Here is a 23,078-nt window from a genome sequence, read left to right as displayed (position 1 = left end):
TGTGAACCAAGTCTTAGTGTATGAACTTTTGGTGAACAAGGTCCATACCATAGCCACCTTTTCTTCTCTTCTCCTCTCCCTTCCCTTTTCTTTCCTTTCATGAAAAAGATGTTCTCTAGACATATGTGCAAAAAAGTAAAGGGAAGACATTCCTGCCAAATCAGGTCCAGCTGATCTTTCTGCAGTTACTCAAGCAGCAAGATGTTGGCATGGCCATGTGGTGGTTCCCACATTCCTCAGGGACCCCATCACATCACTCTTTTCATGTGGCATTGTCTTGTCTTCTCCTTGCTAGATTAGATTTCCACTAGAGAGCAAGAAGACTGCTCAAACATTACTCCTGTCACAGCAGGTAACAAGACATTGCCATTCTTTACGGGCATTGATTGTAGAGACATTTCTTCATGCTTCCTTCTTGTCACACAAAGAGCAGAACAGTGGCTATTTAACATGGCTGAGTTTGAAAACATAGTATAGAAGGAAAGAGACAATGCAGCGTGTTACCAAGACAGAGAAAACATACCCTGGACACATCTGAGGGTGGGAGGAAGGCCGCTGTTCCAAAATACATGGAAAAAAGCTAGAAGTGGTGCTGTGGCTCAAGTAGTAGAGCTCTAGCCTTGGGAAAGCCCAAGGACAGTGCTCAGGCCCTGAGTTAAAAATCCAGGACTGGCAAAAAAAAAAAATAATAATGAGTTCCTATCCTACCCAAAGTTAAAGTTCTTCCAAAGAATCAATTTTGTAACTAGAGACAAACTCAAGTGGTAGAATACCAGCCATGAACAGAAAAAACAGACTGGAAGCTTGAGATCTTGAGTTCAAGCCCTAGTACTGGCACAAAAAGGAAAAATAAGGAGGGGATCAGTTATTTTCTTGCACTGTTTTTTTCCCCCATTTCTTGTCCATTTTATAAAACTAGAGTTATAACTTTATTTCACCTCCCACACATTTCATCTTGATACTCAACTTCTTCTTTCTCCTCATATTAACTTTATTGTATTTGAAAATCTGAGGTCTACTTTCTAAATCACTGGAGAGATGAAAATCAACAAAATATACAGAATTGCACCCATCATGACATTGCTTATAAGAAGCAGGAACTGGCCAGGTGGTGGTGCTCGCAAGGCTGAAATCTGAGGATCAAGGTTTGAAGCCAACCTGAAAAGAAAAGCCCCTGAGATTCTTATCTCCCATTGAGCACCAAAAAGCTGGGGGTGGAACCATGGCTCAAATGACAGAGTACTAACCTTTCGTGAAAAAGCACCCAAGCCCTGAGTTCAAGCCCAGTACCAGTAAAAGGAAATGAATAAATAAGAAAACCCAACATGTACAAATTGATAGCACAAAATGAATTCCCAAATGCTCAATTCCAAGGCCTCTCAGTGTTATAACCTTCTGCGTTTGCCTAGAGACAATGAAAACCTTCCAGTTCTGCTCATGAGGGAGTTGAACCCAAACAGCCCCACAGCATTTGAGAAGCACAATGCACATAAATTAAAAGTGGGCTAATACATTTCATTTCATTCTTGCATAACCACAATTACTAACAGATGTGTGTGTCTATTGTATGCAGAACTTCCCAACACTTCCTGCCAGCATTGCTTTTCATCCCTTTTAAGTCCCAATAATATCTGGGCACTGGTGGCTCACATCTGTAATCTTAGCTACTCAGGAGGCTGAGATCCGAGGACTGAGGTTCAAAGCTGGACTATGCAGAAAAAAATCTGTGAGATTCTTATCTCCAGTTAACCATCAAAACGTTGAAAGTGGAGCTATGGCAAGAGGCAGAGTGCCAGCCTTGGAAAACAAATAAAGAACAGCAGCCTGCCTGAGTACAAGCCCCAAGACTGGCACTTTTTTTTTTTTTTTTTTTTTTGCCAGTCCTGGGCTTGAGCTCAGGGCCTGATGAGCACTGTCTTTGGACTTTCTCAAGGCTAGAGCTCTACCACCTGAGCCTCAGCACCACTCCGGCTTTTTTGTATGTATGTGGTATCGAGGGATTGAACCCGGGCCTTTGTGCATGCTAGGCAGGCACTCTACCACTAGGCCAAACTCCCGGCTGAAGACTGGCACTTTTTAAAAAATGGTTTTCTCCAGGTACTCCCTTATCCTTGCGACACCAAGTCTCTTTGAGCAGACCTGTGAAGACAGATTGCCTCTGAAAAGAAACACAGTTCAACAGGAAAGCCTGATCTCTATCTAGACTCATCTGGTACCCAAACCTTGTGATTTCATCAAAAATCTGAGATGGGCCTGAGCAACCCTGGGCACCTCCTGCCCTATCATGCCAGGGCACACAGGAAACCACAGGCATGAAAACCTTAGTGAGCATGATCTTGAAATTTCCCTTTCTTACAATGTTCTCCTCACCTGTCTTCCCAGCCCTTACTCCCTGGCTGTGTTGAAATTGAACTAAGGCACAGATATCACTATTCAGTTGGGACCCTTCTGCTCTTGCACTGGGCCGCCACTCTTCCAGCACAACAGCAAATTTAACTTTCAGTTCTGAGGTCTGAACTCAGGGCCAGGTACTGTTCCTTAGCTTTTTTTACTCAAGGTTAGTCCTGTACCACTTGAGCCACACAGCTCCTCTTCTGACATTTTGGTGGATAACTGAAGATCAGAGTCTTACTGACTCTCCTGCCCAGATTGACTTCGAAATGCAATCCAAAGTTCTTGGTCTCTGAGTAGCCAGGATTGCAGGTATGAGCTGCCAGCACCCAACCATGTTTGATCTTTTGCTGGCTAATTGGACTTTCCTGTCCAGGCTGGCTTTGAATCATGGTCCGAAGATCTTAGTGTACTGATTAGCGAGGATTACGGATGTGAGCCACCAGCTCTTGACTTGAATGAATCTGCTCTTGAATGCTCAGTCGAAAGTTTTGCTGGCTTTCCTGCCTCCTCTTTCTTGCTGTGGCTCCCCAGGTCCCTTCTGTAACACTGGGCTCTTGGAATATGCACCCCAAATCTGAAGGCAAAGGTTTTCCCAGCAACAACCATGAGAAGACACTGTTGTTTTTTTCTTTCCAGTATGGACGAACGCCTCTGCACCTTGCCTCCAACAATGGGATTCTGGACGTGGTCCGCTACCTCTGTGTGATGGGGGCCAATGTGGAGGCACTGACCTCGGTGAGTACCTGGGGCGGGGCTGCTGGCTGGAGAGAGCTAGAAACTTCTCCCTCCTCCTCAATGGCATGGGGAGGGGATTGCTTAGCAGCCACATCCTAAAGCAAATAGGCCATTACACTTTCCCTCCTCCACTGTGGAGACATACACATTTGCCCACACCACCCCAGCCTAATATCTGGTAAATGCTTTATTTTCTTGTTTCATGAGGCTCTGCTTTGCCAGAAATTCCCACTGGTTTCTCACTGGCCTTTCTGTTCTCTTTGGATGCTGTTTCCATTAGAAGAGAAATACTTCTCTTTCCTAAAGTGTTACCCTGCAGCCCCAGGGGACTGGAGGTCTTGGCACTCTGGAAGGAACTAAAGGATAAAGGTGCCTTCCTGATGTGGACACATGTGTACTATTATGCCCCATCCAGACCCTTATTAGGTAAAGAGCTGCCCTGTGCTGCTTGAGTAGCCCACCTTGCTGCTAAGCCTGCAGAATCATTTGAAGTGAGATGTATTCAGTTCCCATCGTGTCAGATTCTCTGCCAGACCTACGCAATCTCAGCAGAAGAAATCCTTTAATTGGCATCCCAGGAAGTGCCAGTAAATAAATAAAATAACCCTAGCTACTCAGACTACTGGGACCTGGAGGATCAAGGTGTGAAGCAAGCTAGGCAGAAAAGTACAGGAGACTCCTTCTCCAAAATAACCGGCCAAAAGTCAGGCTTAAGGCATGGCTCAAGTGGCAGAGCACCGAGCATGCAAGCAAGCAAAGAAAGTATGAGTCCCTGAATTCAAACTGCACGAGGGGAGGGGAGGGAGAGAAGAAATGCCAGAGAAACTATGAAGCTTCCAATCTTGTGTGGAAGGGAGAGTCCTGAAGTTCAGAGCTTTGATAATATGCAGTGATTCATTATGGAGATCAACTGTGGCCCTAAGGCTCGTGGGGCCTCATTTGTTGGAGATCACCAATGGGTTAGCAAACTGTCTCACAGGGACAAATCTAGCCCATGCCCTCCCCTCCCCATGTACATGTGTACTGGGGCTTGAACTCAGGGCCTAGGCACTGTCCCTTAGTGTTTTTGCTGAAGGCTAGCACTCTATCACTTGAGCCTAACTTCCATTTCTGGCTCTTTGGTGGTTAGTTGAAGATAGCCTAATATACTTTCCTACCCCAGACTAGCTTCAAACTGGATCCTCAAACCTTCAAATCTCAGCCTCCAGAGAAGCTAGGTTTATAGGCATGAGTCATTGCCCCCAGCTCCATGCTTTTGTTTTGTTTTGTTTTGTTTTTTTGTTTTGGTGGACCACAGCCATGCCCATTTTTTTTTTTTTGTATTATCTCTACTGTTATGTGCTGCTTTGTTAGAGGTAGTTGAAACTGAGGCCATTTGGCCACAAAGTATTTCTTCAGTGGACTTTGTAGAGAACAGGGCTGCTGACCTGTGGTGCGATGAATTGGTTTCTTCCCTCTCTTTGCTCATGTTTTGCAGTGGGCAGCTCTGTGCAGCACTAGCCCCTGAGTTTGTGCTTGCTCTGCAGGCCCAGTTAGTACTAGTGATCTGCGTGTGATTTGCTCTCTTCTGGTGTATCTCCTCTCCCACCCGCTGTGAACAGCTCCATCCTGCATAACACAGGGTGTAGTTGCTCTGTGATAATTCATTATGTGCATTTATTCTTAGATGTTGCCTCACAAACAAAAACATTAGTGAGTAGTCTTTGAAGATGCTAGCAGATGCTGGTCAAATCCAGCGTTATAGATTGAGACTGCCTTACATGGCCTCGGGTTCCACAGGGTCCCTTTGTGGGTCTATGGTCCTCTCCTTCTGTCCATCCTTATGATCATCGCCTTGGCCACCACCCATCAGCCCTCTTTAGGCCGCCCACAGGTGCTGCTCGGTGCTCTTCCTGCTCACAGGAGAAGTTTATCTATGTATGTAGTACCAAGGAATAGAACCCTAGTCTTTGTGCATGCTAGACAAGCACTCTACCACTAGGCCAAACCCCCAGCCCTGAGAAGTCACAGTTTGAGAGAGGTCAAATTGGGAATCTTTGTTAGAAGGCTAGCCAATGTGAATGGACACATGGCCCCCCAAACTTGCAGTCTCCAAGACACTTAATGCTGTTAGGAGACTGAGTCACAAAGGTAGTAAAGAAAGAGGACCTGAGGAGTCAGGAGACACGGTGGCTGAGGAAGGCAGAAGGACCTAAATAGGGTCAAGGTCAGGGGGAAGGGTCACAGAAAGCTCAAGAGTTCAGAGTCTCTATGGTATAGGTATGTCAGGTATGGGAACCTAGTGTGCAAGTCCCCGCCCCAGCTTCTAGGAATTCAGGCCGGCCTGTCCTCTGGGGGGGAGGGGATGGAGTGGGATTTCATCTCTAGGAATTTTCAGAAAGTCCCCATCATCCACTAAGATGCCAATCGAGTGCCAGTTAGAGCTAGTATCCATATTTCAATCCCACCTCAGGTAGCCTCTCATTCTCCTCATTTTACTCATTCTGCACATACTACTAATTGGGGAAACCATGACAAAAAGATAGCAGTATGGCCCAAGGTGGTGGGCATGCCTTTAATCCCAGCTATGCCAACTATGAAGTGGGTAGAGGTAGGAGAATCCTAATCTGAGTCCAGCTCTGAGCAAAAGTGCATAAGACCCTACCTAAAAAAATTACCTGTGACTCTCATAACGAGTACTTTTGCACTCTTCCAAGTATAGAAGGCTGAGATCTTGGGTTTGTGGTTCAAAGCCAGTACAGGAACCAAATTGGAGAGACTCTAGTCTGCAGTTAATCACCCAAAAGTCAGAAGTAGGGGCATGTCTCTAGCAGTAGAGCTCCAGCATTGAGTAAAAATTCTACAGAGACAGAGCCTAGACCATGAGTTGAACTTCCAGTAAATATATGTATACACACATATATACATACAGTGTATGCAAGTTGGCTCAAGTGGTACTCAGTTCATTCAACTCTAGTATTGTTCAGTACAACAAAACTAAACAATTAACAATAAACATGTGCCCTCAGAAATTTCTAGAAAATAAGAGGGGGGGGTGGGGGGGAGGGTAATGGGTAGCAAGACATGTGAAAGGGTATCAATGTATGTGAATTAATGCACCTTCTATCTGGCAAATATCATGTAACCCTTTTACTAATTACAATAAAAAATTTAAAAAAAAAAAAGAAAAGAAAATAAGAGAGGGACTCAGACTAGAGTCAATATGTGGTCACCAAGTTGAGCGAGTGTAATGATAGGATCAAGAGGTCCTGGATGAGCTGAGGACTTTGGGGCCCTGAGAAAAGCTCTGCGTACTGTAGAGCCCTGAGCTTGGTAACCACCTGCACTTCCAAGGAGCCAGAAGGACAGTGAGAAGACCCAGAGTGTGAGTTCCCTTAGAGCCCTGTGGGACTGTACCCTCCTTCCATTCAGGGGACAAGATGGGCCTTTCCTCTTAGAGCAAGGGTCGCCATTTGGCCACTTGGCTGTGCACTGAGCATGTCACCTCATCAATAGATACAAACCTCTGCCATGTGTCATTTCAAATTTCCTAGCAGCCACGATAGAAGAGGAAAAAGAAACAGAGAAAAATGAATTTTGGTAGTCTATTCTGTTTAGCAAAAAAGATACATCCTGTGTCATTTCAACCTGAATGTTCGGAAGTTTTTAAGATCATTCACATTCTTCGCTCTAGAACATGTTTTTGACATCTGCACATCCAGCTTGTCTTTCTTGGGCCATATTTCAGGCCTCTGGAGAGGGGCAGCTACCCTATCCCACACTGAACAGCCATCACCTCCCATTCTTCCCATCCTACAACTGATGCTGCTAGTGGCGCCTCCTGGTGCCACCTTTCTCCTGTTCTCAGCTAAGACAAGCTGAAATAAGTCCTCTAAATGGTCAGAAACGTTCTTGTCTCTCTTCCCCCTCCTGCATCCCCCTACTCTTCCATTCCACAGGACTCAGCAGAAACCCCAGTCTCCTTCATAGCTTTTTTCTCCCAAATTTTTATTATAAAATAAAGTTATTTTTTAAAATAAAGCAAAAGTATGCAAACATAAACTCTAGTGAATTATTTCCACTCAGTCAAGAAACAGGATTTTCATAGCTCCTCTAGTTTCTTTAGTGGTCAGACTCGTGTGTGTGTGTGTGTGTGTGTGTGTGTGTGAGAGAGAGAGAGAGAGAGAGAAAAAATAGACTAGGGAAAAAAGGCATGGTAAATGGTTGCCAGGAATGAGCTTAAAGCTCATCCATCTATTACCCTTAAGATTAACAGACCAAAGTCATGTCAAGGGACTGGGAATGTGGCTTAGTGGTAGAGTGCTTGCTTAGCATTCATGAAGCCCTGGGTTTGATTCCTTACTACCATATAAACAGAAAAAGCCAGAAGTGGCACTGTGGCTCACATGGTAGAGCTCTAACCTTGAGCACAGAGTGGCTCAGGGACAGAGCCCAGACTCTGAGTTCAAGGCCCAGGATCGGGAAAAAAAGTCATTTCAGGAGTAAAGGTATGTTAAGCTTACAGCAAATACAGTAGATAGTCATTCATCTACTTCTCTTGATTAATGGACCAAAGTAATTTAGGGGAAAATGAGGCTGGATGCACTTAGGAAAATGAAGCCTGGTGAAGTCAACTCAAAAATATGGTATTTAGAAACAGAAGCACCATCTATGTTCCAAAGAAAAGCAACAAGATTTATTCCTTCCTGAGAGATGCATTTCTCACCCCAAGAATTAACATTTGTTTGGCAGAATGTATGCCTTCCTGAAAGAAATACTCCCCAAAATGTAAGCAACCTTTTACCCCAAATGCAGACAACAAATGCAGAGCCTTCTTTATCTCAAGGGTAAGTATTTATTTTATGGCAAGATGCATTCTTACCTGCAAAGAATGCCCAATATCCAGAAAGTCAGAAAGTATAACACTAGGAGTGCTTGGAACAAAGATAAAACACCTATGAGGGAGGGGTGTGTGTGTGTGTGTGTGTGTGTGTGTGTGTGTGTACGTGTGTGTACATGCACATGTGTGTGCATGTGCACGGTGTGTTTCGAAGAGGGAGACTGTTAGAATGTGCCCTTTCTTTTTTTTGTTGGTCTGCTTTTTTTCGCTTGCCTGCTTGCTTATTAAGCCCCACCAAGTTTTCTTACCATCATTGTGACTTGTCTAGAAATTCTTATTCTGCAAAGACCCTAAGTGAAGAGTCCGTGCTTCCTCACAAACCTTCACCTGCATCCAGTGACATACATCCTGAGGCTTGAACTTGGGGCCTGGATGCTGTCCCTTGGCATTTTCACTCAAGGCTAGTGCTCTACCACTGTTGTAACAGCTCCACTTCCAGCTTTTTTTGATTAACTGGAATTAAGTCTCACAGCTTCCTGAGCAGGCCTTGAACCACAGTCCTCAGAGCTCATCCTTCCAAGCAGCTAGGATTACAGGCATGAGTGATCTGCACCTAGCCCTTGTGACCTTTAAGGGTGGTTCTTTGAGCTTTTCTCATTTTGTTCACCTAAGCACTGAAGGTTTCTCATTATCTCTGTGCTCGTAGTTATCTCCCAAAGCCTGGTACTTGACAGTCTCTGCCACTGTACTGCCTCTGATAGAAAGCCCCTCTGCCTACCCTTTAATGCTGTCTTTTCCCTGTATCTTCCTGATCCTCAACCCTCCCACTCTTATTGAAGCCTCATCCAAACTCTAAGGCCTTCCTATCTAGGTGCACCAACCTCAGACATCACTTGTCAAAGGCCCCCCATGATGTGCTCTGACCCTCTCCCTACAGGCTTTCTCTCCCTCCTCAGTGCTTCACCTCTGCTAAAGCTTGCCTCATCTCAGACAGTTTGCCAGGCTGCCCTGGCTGGCTCTACAGTATCCCATAAGGGAAACAGGAAGCCTCGGCTTGCTCACTGGACCTGTTTCCACATTTTAAGGAGGTAGGCACAAACCAGAAGTCCTGATTGGAAAGTGCGCCTCCTCAGAGCATCTGCCTAAACTCAACCTCAGTTTGAGGCAGGGGTTCTGAATCTCCCATTTTTGTCCCCTAGGGGATATTTGAAATTGGAGACATCTTCAATTGTCACATCTAGAGGTTAAAGAACACTACCTACTGGTACAAGGTGTGTGATAGCTCCAAAACCCAGTGTTATCTGGTCCCAAATTGCCAGTCATGCTAAGATTAAGCATCCCAGGTTAAGCCAGGTGCCAGTAGTTCATGCTACTCAAGAGGCTTAGAGCTGAGATGTGTGATTCAAAGCCATCCACAGTAGACAAATCCAAGAGACTCCAGTTATCTAGCAAAAAGCTGAAGTACAGGTGTGAGGCCCTGATTTCAAGCCCCAGTATTGGGCATGGAGAGATGAACAAAACAAAATGAAAACCAACATACATGTGTATACACATGTGTGTGCATGCACGTGCATACACACACATTCAATACAAAACAAGACATCTCAGGCAAATAGGACACTGCACATCTCAAAAACAAGTGGGCGAGGTACCAACCATGTGCAGACAGACCTGTGTTAAACAAACCCATGCTTTCACACAGATGGCATTTCTGTCAGTGACAAATTCCCCAACTTCTTTTCCTTACGTTGATTTTCTTAAAGAAAGATTGCCTTTTATTTATTTGGAGACTGTTTCTGATCTTTTCAACCTTTGAGTTTTAGAGATTCCCAGAATCACAATAAAACAGCCCCTCCAGCCCCCACTCCCCTGGGTGCTGGAGGCACAGTGACAGCCTCTGCTTCCTAGAGTGACTCTGAGAGATCCTGCCTTCAAAGCACTGAGACCTGGCTCCAGCATGGATTACAGGAGGGTCTCAGTCAGTAGTCCTCACATTGCATATCTGTAGTATACAAACAAATCATTTCATTTTTCGTGAAAGTACAGCCCTGTGCATCACTAAGTAAAAGGTAAACAACAGGAATTGGAAACGTGGCTTGAGTGGTAAAGCATCAGCCTTAAGCAAAAAACCCAGCAGAGTGCTCAAAGCCTTGAATTCAAGCCTCAGTATCAACACATAACAGATTCATGCATGTGATTGCTAGGGGAAAAGGTATCCTGGACTAAGTCTGTCTGTTTAGGACTAGAAGACATGGATCCACCCTAATTAGAGTTTAGCATTTTAATGAACTCCTGATTAGCTGCCCGATGAGAGAGAGACAGAGAGGGCTCAGGACAGGGAGTCACTGGCCTGCAGTTGAGTTTGATTAAAGCCTACATGCCATCTCCCTATTATACCACGATACCCCACCATGTGTATTAGGTCTTGAGGCTCTTGCTTTCTTGGGTCATATGGAAAATGAGGCTCCCCCAGACTGGAGGCATGCAGGACATGCTCTTTGCCTGCCTGCTGTGCTTCCTATGCTTGTTTTTGCCTCGCACTGATGGAATGAGTGTGTGGAACACACATCACTCACTTTGGCAGAGCAAAGAAACAAATGGTTTTTCTCTAACAGGATGGGAAGACAGCAGAGGATCTTGCTAAATTAGCTCAGCACGAGCACGTGGCAGGTCTCCTCTCAAGACTTCGAAAGGTGAGACTATCTCGAATTCACTGCTTGTTTTCATGTGAAAACTCTCCAGTGTGTTCTTTGTCGGCTCTGAGAGTGAACAAGAAGAGGCTTCAGACACAGGTTTGGGGAACAGCATCTCTCTCTTTCTCACTCTTCAGTGGTTTCAGTGTCAGTTGTGCATGGAAGCCACCTCGAGATTGACAGGGTGTGCAGTTTAGATGCATTCTATAGTTGGCCTTGAAAAATCATTTGGCCTGTACTGTTATCTGTGCCTGGTCAACAAGGGACACTCACACCACCTCTTTTCTTTCTCATGTTTTTGAACTCACTGGTATCACTTAAGTTCCTGTTTAGCAAACACTGATGTAAGCTTTACAAAAGCAATGACAAATACAATAATGTTGGCATTGCTTTTGCAACTCCCCCAAGAGACTGTCATCCCTTCAAGATAGGAACTCTTTATTGAACACCATTGTTGACTGCAGTGTTATTTAAAATTCAGTCTTAAAAATTAGAACCAAGGCCAGGCGTTTGGCATAGTGGTAGGGTTCCATTCCTCAGTAGCACATCAATAGAAAAGCCAGAAGTGGTGCTGTGGCTCAAGTGGTAGAGTGCTAGCCTTGAGGAAAGTACAAGGACAGTGTTCAGGCCCTGAGTTCAAGTCCTAGGACTAGCAAAAAAAAATTTTAAAAATTAGAACCATGAGCCAGGTACCAGTGGCTCAACCTGTAATCGCAGCCACTCGGGGCTGAGATCTGAGGACCATGGTTCAAAGACATCCTGGGCAGAAAACGTCTAATTAATAACTACAAAAACAAAAACAAAAAAACCAGAAATGGCACTGTGGCTCAAACTGATAGAGCACTAGCCTTGAGCCAAAGACCTCAGTGACAGCACCTAGGCCCTGAGTTCAAACCCCACGACTGACTCAAAAAAAATTAGAGCCATTAGATGACTAATAATAATGTCTAGTGACTTGTGATACAGTGATAAGAATGACTTTTGCCTTCTCTTATTTATATTTATCATTTATTTATTTATTTATTTATTTATTTATTTATTTTTGTGTCTGTTCTGGAGATTGAACTTGGGGTCTGAGTGCAGTTCCTTAGTTTTGGTCTTAAGGCTAGACTCTGCCCACTTGAGCTACTGCTTCACTTCTAACTTCAAACTTTTTGATGAGTAATTGGAGATGAGACTCATGGCCTTTGCTACTAGAGCTGATTTCAAACTGTAATTTTCAGATCTTAGTCTCTTGAGTAGCTGCCGTTATAGGTATGAGCCACTGGCACTTGGCTTGATTTTTTTTTTTTTCATTAAGATAGGTCTTACCATGTAGTCTAGGCTGATCTTATGCTCATAATCCTCCTACATCTGTCTCCTACAGGCTGTGGAATTACAGGTGTGCACAATCACATGTGGTATAGTCCCTAGAAATATGCTTGAAGAGCTTTTAGTTCCAGCATTTTAATGTATAGAGTGTCCTTGGGCTTCAAAGCAATGGGTAATTTGGGTTCACATTATCATCCCTACCATGTTGAAAATGCATACAAAAAGCAAGGCACCAGTGACTCATACCTGCAATCTCATTCAGGAGGCTAAGATCTGAGGATCTGAACCTAGCCTAGACAGATAAATCTAAGGGACTTTTATCTGTAATTAACTAGCAAAAAGCAGTCAGTGGAGGCTTGGTTCAAGTGATACATGGCCAACCTTCAATGTAAAAGGCAAGCAAGAGCTCAAGGCCCTGAGCTGAAGTTGTTTTATATGCATTTAAAAAAAGTATACAAAGAAAGTAACTGGTTATCTTTGGCTTTTATTTTCTTTTAGCATTACTCTGTTCTTCCAAATTTCTTCTAATGATCATTTCCATAAAACAAACTTTATGTAAATAAAAAGATGGCTCAATTGGTTTGTTGAGCAGATGTCTAAAGTAGACTTTTGATATCCCTCTGTGTTTCTCTTCCATTGTTGAACACTGCAGCAGAACAGAGGATGGTGTCTTTCCTTTGACATTGTGATTTTGGCAGTGTGATTTTTATAGTTGTCACATAATCAAAGATGGAAGATTGGGGTCCTTTATTTATTATTTACTTATTTAGTCTAAGTATTGGGTTTTAAACTTGGGGCCTAGGTGCTATCCCCAAGCTTTTTTGTTCTACCATTTAATGTACATTCTCCATTTCTGACTTTTTAAGTCTAGAATAGCCCCAGTCCAGTCTAACCCACCTGTGCAGACTAGAAATACACAAAGCACATTATGTGCCAGCTCAAACTGTTGCCTTTGTCACCTTCAAATGACCCTAAGCTTTTGCTTCCAGGTGAGTCAGAAGAGGAGCAACAGTCTTTGAGGCATTTCTAGTCATGTTCCAGCCTTTTGTAATTCCCTATTTGTGTCTGTTTGTTTTTATTTTTGTGAAAGTTAGTTCCCACATATATAACTAGTTGCTTCTGAGGTCTACCTGATCCTGAAATGTGGCCTTGGAAGTGACAGACCTGTCACAACTGCCTCCCTGGAAACTACCAAATGGTGGCCAGAGATTACTGTGGAGCAGATGGTCTCTGCAGAGAAAGCTAATCAAATCAACTTGTTTGTAATCATAATTTGGGTCACCTATAATTATAATTTGGTCATAAGCTGAGTAGAATGGGTGTACAGGAAGGGAAGACGCTAATTATAATTAGCAGCATTTAGTATCACTTTTCTGTCAGTGTTATCTCTACTCCCTCTCCCCCCTCCCCCCCCATGTCTCTCACCAGGGTGCCATTGAGGTTCTGGTAAGCAGGATGTCCTCCTGTCTTTGTGGTTGTTCTGGTTCTGAACTCCAAAGGATGCTAATGTCATACCCTCCCTTCCCCCGCTTCATTGTGAAAACTGCAAACAACTCTACAGATTTCCAGACAACCCCTAGGATGCAGGAAGCCCCGGGTTCAATTCCTCAGTACAGCATACACAAGAAAAGCTGGAAGTGGTGCTGTGGCTCAAGTGGTAGAGCATTAGCCTTGAGAAAGCCCAAGGACAGTGCCTAGACCCTGACTTCAAGCCCCTGATGGCCCCCCCCCAAAAAAAAATCCTCCATGAAAGCCTCTCTGGGTTGATCTAGAAAGCTCATGGGACAGGTCTGTATCTGGCCGGTTATTTCCCCCATCCCCACTGGATCTGTACCAGGTCCAGTGGGCAGCAGACCATGTCTTGTGTTCTCACCTCTCACTACTTAAAATTGCCTGGAGATGTACTGTTGAACCTTTGCTGGGACAGCAATGACGATTAGGTTTCTGGAAAGAGAATCAAAGTCATCTTGTTTACCTGCATTCATTGAGGACAGCAAGAGAGCAGGAGAGGCTGTTTTTGGTCATTAAACCCTGCATGCAGCATAAGTCTTCAATGGTCCTTAAAGATACTGTGTCAAGTGATCTCAGAGCCTTAAATCAAGGCTCCCTCATGGGTTCCTCTGGGCAGTGTGGCCAGGTGTGTAGGAAGGAAGATCCTGGGATCCGGCAGAGGGTGCTGGAGCCCCTGATCACGTGATATCACCTGCAGGTCGGCCATAGTTGAACATTTTCACTCCAGGTGTCAGCAAACCGTAAGAACTAGGTTTTCCCTTTCCCACTGAGTTAATTTACTAACAAATGGATGCTTTAGGGGTCTCTGAAAGCCCCCCGACATACACTGTGGCAGCTGGTTGCCATCTCCTAACCAGAAGGAGGTTAACTTTTCTGCTCCATCCTGTTCAATATCTGTCAAGAAAGGAAGCCCTGACCAGCCCTCCAGACCCATCCAGAATGGAGCCAAACTCTATTCTCTTTGACCCAGACAAAGGATTCTTTTCCTGACTGGTGGGAAGAGGGTTGCATTTAGAGTTTATATGGGTATCCATTTTTCTATCGGTCCTCACTCATGCCATTTTCTCATTTAGTTATTTTATTTTATACTTACGCTCTCACGTGCCTCTGCCAGTTAAAGCTAATGCTCTACCACTTGAGCCACACCTCCACTTCGGGATTTTTGCTGGTTCGTTGAAGATAAGACAGTTATGGACTTGTCTGTCCAGGCTGGCTTCAAGCATTGGTTCTCAGATCTCAGCTCCTTGAGTAGCTAGGACGGCTACTCAGGCACGGGCCATCAACACCTGGCTTAATCCTTATTTGATGTTAAAGTCATAGTTTCAGTGGGAATTGGTTTGTTTTATTTTGTGTGAATTGTCAAATTTTCTATAAGCCAAAAACAAGTAGTTTTCTAGTGGGAAGGTACCCAATAATTTTGGAAAACAAGGCAGTGCTGGAGGTTTCCCAGAATTAAAAACTCACCCTGAGTAGAACACATTTGCATAATTAGGAGCTGCCCACCCCTTCCTGCTGGGTCTTATTGCTTCCTGTTTCCACGTTACCCATGGAAGTCATATCACCTTTTAAGTGCTCTTCTCTAGATTGCCACACATGCGTCTCCCTGTCAACCTACATAGGTTTAGCCATCTTTGCTGATGAGAAAGCGAAACCTAGATTATTGAGAAAAAGGGGCTGGAAGAAAGGAAACTAAAAGTCCAGAGCCCCTCTGAGCTCTCCACACATTCATTGCTGAGCACATATAACACATATCCAGGTCAGCTGTGTGCCCCGACCTGTTCTGTCACTGCTTACAGCATGGAAAAGTAAGTAAAGTGTCAGATGTTGTAGGGCAGACCAAGGCTTGGCTAGCAATGGCCTAGAAGCCAAAGCCAGCTCACCACCTGCTTTTGTGATTAAAACTTATCGGACCACACCCATGCCTGTTCATCTGTTCTTGCTGGTTGGCATGCAAGGCAGAGCTGAGGTGCATCAGGGACAGGCTTTCCCTTTGCAGAGAGCTTTGCTGCCCCCTGGTGTTTATGTCCAGCAATAACTTAGGCTGGCTCAGCAAGAACCCTGACTAGTGTGACACAGAAACCAATACCTGAAAAGCAGGAAGGGAGTGCCTGGTGGCCTTGAGAGATAGGCTGGCGCTTGGCTTAGGCTCCATTACTTTGTGAGCCTTCGGAAGAAAACAGGTTCATGCTGACAACCCTAGTTCAGGAACAGGTGAACAGAGCATGCCACAGAATCTACCTCCATGACCAAATTTCTGAACATGCTAGAGTTGGGAGCTGCTTGTGTTCTGTGTGCCCTGGGCCTCTCGTGTCCTCCAGCCACCCCACAGACCAGAGGGCACACACCCTGGAGAATCTCACAAATCAGCAGCATGATCCCAACCTCCCCTCCCCCCTCCCTTATCCCCTGTCCCTTCCCCGAAGGCTGGACAAGCTCCCACCGGGCCCAGCTAGTGAATGCCAAGCTGGCAATTTAAGTGACAAAATCCCTGTGTGAGAGTGGCCTTGCTGGTTAGGTGAGTACTAATCATAGATGTACCTGTCCAAAAATGAGCATTCTTTAAAAATTGACTATGATTATAAAGATGATGTACAGAGGGGTTAAAGTTATATAAGTCAGGCAATGACTACATTTCTTTTAGGACAATGTCACCCTGACTTTCTCACAGTTTTTCCCTCCCACCCCCACCCAAAATCTGTTTAGTCCATTTTCAACATAGAAAATTAGCATTCTTAACCACTTTCTAGAACTATCTTTCCTCTGTGTTATACTGGTTTAATGAAAGCTGCTGTCAGGCAATTCCTTCCTGCTCCAGCTTTCTAGTGGCAGAAAGTGAAAATGCATCTTCATGAAACTGGAGGCATGAGAAATATTCACTGCCAGGTTCTCAGTGGGAAGATGGGAGTCTGGGGAGTGTTCAGTCTTCCTTCCAGACAAGGTTAGGTTTCCTTAGAAGGAAGAAGACCTGACGATAATTTTCCTTTTTATGCCTTTCAAGCTTGTGGTGAGCTCTGTCCATCTTGATGAGAGATCTGTTTTCTGACATATTTCCAAGGCCATGGAGAATAACAATGGGTCCTGAAAGCCTGGTTCACCATCTCCTGGTAGAAGGGAGAAATGTCTGCATCAGGGAGATATGAAAGGTCCCTGGATACTAAGGCAGAAAGCTGGGGGCATGGGCTCCTTTTTTCATTTTTTTTGGCCAGTCCGGGGCTTGACCTTGGGTTCTGAGCACTGTCCTGGGCTTTTTCAAGGCTAGAGCTCTACCACTTGAGCCACAGCACCATGTCCAACTTTTTCTATGGATGTGGTACTGAGGAATCAGACCTGGGTCTTTGTGCATGCCAGGCAAGCATTCTACCACTATGCCAAACTTGTGGCTCCTCCTTTTTTCATTCTTTGTCCTCCAAACTTCTTTTCCTGTGAGCTGTCACCCAGGCCCCACTTGAAAACTGAGAATGTATATTTGAATGCTGGAGCATCCAACATCATAAAAGCCAAGTTGAAAATATAGTACTGGCTAAGTGTCTCAATCTTATTTATTATCACTATCATTATTTAGGAAAAAGTGTTTGAGCTTGTAATCGATTCTCTGGAGAGAATTGAAGCCCTAGACAGATAAATCCCTGAGGATGTAGGAAATGTGCTCACATTAAGATCAGGCAGTGAAGAATCTGCCCATGAAACAAAACCCAAATGAAGGGCTAAAATGAGATGTGCCATTTGTTGGTGATAGTCCAGGCAAGAGAGACCTTTTCTCTTTCTGTGTGCTTTCCTTTCCCCCTCCACCTCACCCCTCCCCGCTACCAGGGGCTCAGGGCCTGCCTGATCACTGTCCATGAGCTTTTTCTCAAGGTCAGTGCCCTACCAGTTGAGTCACAGCTCCACTTTCAGTTTTTTGGTGATTAATTGGAGATAAGAAGGTTTTTTCCCCCCCCTCAGGCTGGCTTCTAACCACCATCCTCAGATCTCAGCCTCCTGAGTAGCTAGCATTACAGGTGAGGCCACCTGTACCTGATTTTATGTGCTTTTTTTTGGTAGCAGTTACTTATAAATCTTAATATGCCCCAACAGCACGACACTGGTGGCTGTCAAGTACATGACAGTTACTGCTACAGACAGAAAACGGATCTTCTTATTCTGTTTCCCCATCTTCCTACTGAGAACCTGGGAGAATGAATATTCCTGATGCCCCTAAAATTTCATGGATGAAGGTGCATTTTCAACTTCTGCCATTAGATGGCGCAGCAGGAAGGACTTGCCTGACAGAGGTGTCTCCCTAGGAAGGCAGCTTCTATCATCTTCCTACACGCTCCATTTATAAGGCACACACATTATTCCCAGCAGCATACCTGCACTGAGTTGGAAATTGTTTTATAAAGCATAGGCATCACTTGCCCTCAGCTCTCAGGAGCAAAGCAACTCCAATGCAGAATACCAGTGATGGGATGTAGCTGAAAGCAGGCATTCTGCTTTTCTCCTGTCTGACAAAGCAGTCACTGGCTGGTAACAAGGACATGTCTGTGAGTTACCGTGTTGAGCGTGCCATTTTCCCTATATATTGCTCACAGTTAGAGGTGATGACTGTGTTCACACTGTGATTTGCTTGTGTACAATACTGGAGTGTGCTTCTATGTATAGGTGTGGACAGGGAAAGGACAATGGAGGCTGAGTCTCTCCACTAAGTGAAATGAAGAGATGCGAGAACACAGAGAGCCGAGCAGTGTTTAGCTAGGGGCTAAGGAGTGGGGCGGGCCTGTTAATGGGTAGGACTTCCTACGGGCTAAGGCTGGAACAATTGAACAATACTGGAAATGTGTCCACAGTCTGGGAATCACACAGTTCGCAGGATGACTTCAGTATTCTGCCTTATCAGAATTTTCAAAATTTTCACTTGGGCCTGGGTGCCGGTGGCTCAGTGCCTGTAATCTTTAACTCCTCAGAGTGCTTTGAGATCTGAGGACCAAGCTTCTAAACCATCCTAGGCAGACACATGGAGATTGTTTCCAGTTAACTACCAGAAAGCTGGAGTAGAACTGGGGCTCAAGTGGAAAGTGCCAACTTTGAGTGGAAAAGATAAGGCGCAGGGCATAGGCCGTGAGTTCGAGCCCTAATACAGGCACCAAAAAAAAAAAAAAAATCAGTGGAAATGATGGGGGTAAAGATAGATAGATAGATAGATAGATAGATAGATAGATAGATAGATAGATAAATAGATAGACAGATGATGAGTGAAGATTATAGCTAGGAACCTGGAGAGGCGTCACACATGGTTCCCTAGGCATCCTGTGACTAACAGGTTCTTGTTCCTATGTGTCCAGGACACGCACCGAGGACTCTTCATCCAGCAGCTGCGTCCCACACAGAATCTCCAGCCAAGAATCAAGCTCAAGCTGTTTGGCCACTCAGGGTCTGGGAAAACCACACTGGTTGAGTCTCTCAAGTGTGGGCTTCTTAGGAGCTTTTTCCGAAGGCGCCGGCCCAGGCTCTCCTCTACCAACTCCACCCGGTTCCCACCATCCCCGCTGGCTGCTAAACCAACAGGTAGGAGATTCCAGGGGAGCCTCCATGTCTCCAGAAGATGTCAGCACCTAGAGAGATTGGCCTAGAGATGACTGGGTCCCTTGGTCTTGGAGGCTGTCAACCCTGGGTCCATCCCCTTGTCCAGCAATAATCAACTGTCCCAGCCTTGGAAGAGAAAGGGCTTGAGTGAAATCACAGTCATAGTCATTTTCCACTTCTCCAAAGCAGCAGCCTCAGTTTCTCTTTCCTCAGGTTCATTTTCCAGATCTAGTCTCTCAAGTAGGCTTCCATTAGTGCTGTCTTGCCGCATGTAATCACGAGCTACAGGTGTGCTTGTGTAAACTTGGGTCTAGGGCTCTAGAACAAACACAATCTGCTCTTAGCAGACCTATGGCATGTCTAGTGCGGGGCGGTGCCCCCTCTGTCTTCTGGCTCACCCCTATCCCAGAGCTGCCACTTCCTGCTGAATCCGATTTCTTCCTCACTCTACCCAAGCAGCAAGAGCCTGGCTTCTCCACTGGAGTGGTTAGGAAGAGAGAGGTTCTTCTTGAGTTAGCCCGTGCGGTCCTATACTCCTGTCTTTCTGGCATCCTGTCATTCGAAGGGGCAGGCAGGGGCTTTGTCTCCAGTGGAGCTGACAGAAGAGATTCTTCCATGTGTTCTCCCTCTGCTTGGGAAAAGTGCAAGTCTCACACCATGTAAGGATTAGTAAGTCATGAGAAAATAATTGCTAGCACGAAGGATCAAGAGAGGGGAAAGAAAACTCCTGAAGGTTCTCGAGCATGCAGTCTCAGTGCTCTTCAAAGACGCAATTCCCGAGTATGAGTGGGTACTTTTGTAGAAGCCCAGGTTCATGAGATGAGCCTCATGAGATTGGCACAGTGCATGCTAAGCTGTGTCCCAGGCCTGACTCGGAATCATTTCATTTAATGATTATGGTTCCAGGAGGTTACAGGATGAACGAATTACAGAGCAAATCAACCCAGGGCCCAGTGATGTGTGGTGCGTGTGTGTGCTTGGATGAGGCAGCCTGGCCTGGCAGGGTGCTGTGGATTGTATAGAATGAGGAAAGGGATGGAAAAAGTAGAAACCCATTTCCAGGGCTTGAATCAGGAGTTGGCACCTGGAAAACTGTTTGGCTTCTTTTGGAAAACTGGAAGCATGGGCTACACAGTATTTGCTTTCTTGCCTGGCCTCACATAGAGATGGCTCTATGTACCTTACAACTGTAACCTTCTGCCACCCAAGAGTCCATTAGAACAGGAGAGAACACAAAAGTGTGTGCCATTCTGCCCTATGATTAGCACTATTTCAAGCCAGTGGAGAAAGGACAATCCGATTGGAGCAGGAGTGATTCAAAGTGTAGGACCCTGGGTAAGAGGAGAGGTAAACTGGATTGAGCTATGTGTGGCCAACACAGGGTGGCCTCTGGGAAGATCCAGGCGAGTTCAGAATGGCGCAACACCCAAAGCAGCCTTCATTGCTGAAGGCCAAGTGGCTTGGCTGCTCCAGAGACTGGGCAAGCAGAGGCTTTTTGCTTTTCTCCTGTCATAGACAGGAAGAATGCATTTTTTTTTTTGCCATTAAATCTAACACTTATCTGAAGCCTGTACAGAGTAGACTGGTGCCCACAGGCCTCAAAATATCTTTTCCTCCTGTCTGAAGGGGTACCTGTGTTTCTACGTAAGAGAGATACTGAAGAAGGGGGAGGGGCAGGGTCCCTGAACCCAGAAATCCCTGCAGCTCTGCACTGGGAAGGCTCTATCCCCACCCCCAGAGGCATGCTATTCACTGAGATAACAAGCAGTTTGTTTAGTGTTAGACTTCTGATCCTTTGGCACTGCTATTCTGTCGAAGATGCTGGAAGCAAAGGCTGCCAGGAGATAGGGCATGTCATTCAGCTTCGTGGTTCTACAGGATGAAAAGAAATAGCCAACCTCAGAGGATGAGCCTTCCATGAGTCCTCATTAGAGAATTGCATCTCAGAATGTCGGATGACCCTAGCACCAAAGTGAGCTCTTCCTCAGAGACTTCCACTATGAAGTCGTGATTTGTATTATTTCTTAATAAGCTATTATCGACACCTGCTATATATGACTTTTTATTCCTCACCAAAACCATCAACAAAGTGACTGTTACTTACCAATATCACTTACCCTTTTCTGTAAAGAACTTTCCTACCATGCCCACTCCTGGCTCATGGTCCACCTGGACACAGGTGCAGGACACAGAGATGGGCAGACACATTCCCAGCATAAAAGAATGATCTGCAGAAAAATGTGCGGAGATGTCGGCTATGTTTGGCTGTGTTACTTTTGTTTTCTTCTCACATTCCTGTTAGCCATGTTTTATGCTTTTATAGTCAGAATAAAATGAATATGAACCCATCCCCTTTGAGGCCCTTCCCATCTCCTTGTACCAACCTGTCCTGGCCTTTCTCTTCCTGGCTTACTCTGTGAATATTCCCATTACCTTCATCCTGACTCTTTATTATTGGTCCCAAAATACGGGATACCATTAACACTGTACCATGTGGTAAAGGTTTATTCATTGAACTCCTCTCCAGTGCATTCATTCAGTCAATACTCAGTCAGTACTCATTCATTCAGTCAAAACTGGTCATAGGTCACACTGTGAGTCACAGCCCTGAAACAGATAGGGGATTTTACCCTCACTGTGAAGGGATGAGGGGGCTGACTGCTAAGCCATGGGAAAAGTAAGTTGCTGGGCCTATCTCTCTATGCAGGGGATCCAGACATCTACCTACACCCTGCAAAACACACACACACACACACACACCACAGTCTGCCACCATTATTAGTTTCATATTACTGTCTTTGTCTCATTTGCTTTTTTTTCCCCAATGTATGGACACTTGGGTTTCAGCTGGGCCTGAGCACTGTCCCTGAGCTTTTTCTCTCAAGACTAGTGCTCTATGACTTAAGCCACACCTCTGCTCCTGGCCTTTTGCTGGTTAATTGGAGATAAGATTTTCCTGCCCCAACTAACCTCGAACCACTATCGTCAGATCTCAGCCTTCTAAGTAGTTAGGATGAGTTTAAACTGACCTTTTAATCTTATTGAAATACACTAGTTTGAAAATGAAACAGTTAATATCCCTCCTATCAGTGGAAAACCAATTAAAAAGAGACAGAAAAGCAGGTGGTGGAAATCTCACTATGTCACTACTTGTTAAAGAGGGAGGTTAGCACTTACTGCAAGAACGTAAGAGAGTTCCTGCTACAAACTGAGAATAGCTGAAAGGCTAGGGATTCTCAAAACTCCCTGATGAGGGTCAGTGGATTTAATACCATATCTTCTGACTGTCTAAATCACCTTATGTCTCACCCTAAATAAAAGAATGTCTGTACCACAGTGGTGCTCACCTGTGTCCCTCAGGGGCCTTGTGGACACCCCATGAAACTTGAATGAGGAAGGGGCAGGCCCGGCAGGAGGCAGACTCTTGAGTGAACTGTGGGGAGAAGCTACCCAGAAGAAGCTAGAGTCTGGAGAGTCACAGTGAGTATCAGAGAGGCAAGCAGACTTCCAGAGTGCAGCCAGGTCAACATCTGGAGGCGTAGAGCAGGACAGAGAGAATTCTGGGCAAGTTCTTGGATGGAGACTTTTATTTCCAGAGAAGGAAAATGCAAGGTGGAGCTGGGAGGAGAAAACAAGTTCTGAGCTCTCACACCTGTCCTTTCTGGCCTACAGTCTCTGTGAGCATCAACAACCTATACCCTGGCTGTGAGAATGTGAGCGTGAGGAGCCGCAGTATGATGTTTGAGCCCGGCCTCACCAAGGGGATGCTGGAGGTGTTCGTGGCCCCATCCCATCACCTGCACTGCTCAGCTGACGACCAGTCCACAAAGGCCATCGACATCCAGAATGCCTATTTGAATGGTATGTGCCACCTGCCTCCAGTGGGAAGGAGCTTGTCCCAGGAAGTCGATACCATATCTAAAAAGAATCCCTTATGAAAGGGCACTGACAGTGTCCCAGAAACGGGCACTGGCTAATACTCCTGAAAAGTAATTCTAAATGGTAGTGTTACACCTGTACCTTAGCAAAGCACTTAGCACACAGTAGGTGCT

General features: G+C 45.2%; 1 protein-coding gene across 1 annotated transcript in view; it reads left to right on the top strand.

Moving 5' to 3' along the window:
* The window catches only part of Dapk1 (death associated protein kinase 1), a 180,167-nt gene that overhangs the window by 141,122 nt on the left and 15,967 nt on the right, over positions 1-23,078 (top strand). The window contains exons 18-21 of the mRNA XM_090329520.1: positions 3,031-3,129; positions 10,564-10,641; positions 18,786-19,008; positions 22,699-22,887. Coding sequence (XP_090185646.1) covers positions 3,031-3,129; positions 10,564-10,641; positions 18,786-19,008; positions 22,699-22,887 — 589 coding nt within the window. The remainder of the gene's footprint in view (positions 1-3,030; positions 3,130-10,563; positions 10,642-18,785; positions 19,009-22,698; positions 22,888-23,078) is intronic.

Source organism: Megascapheus bottae, chromosome 3 (genome assembly GCF_031878675.1).
Source record: "Megascapheus bottae isolate mThoBot1 chromosome 3, mThoBot2.hap1, whole genome shotgun sequence".
Classification (NCBI taxonomy): domain Eukaryota; kingdom Metazoa; phylum Chordata; class Mammalia; order Rodentia; family Geomyidae; genus Megascapheus; species Megascapheus bottae.
This window is presented reverse-complemented; position numbering and strand designations above follow the sequence as displayed.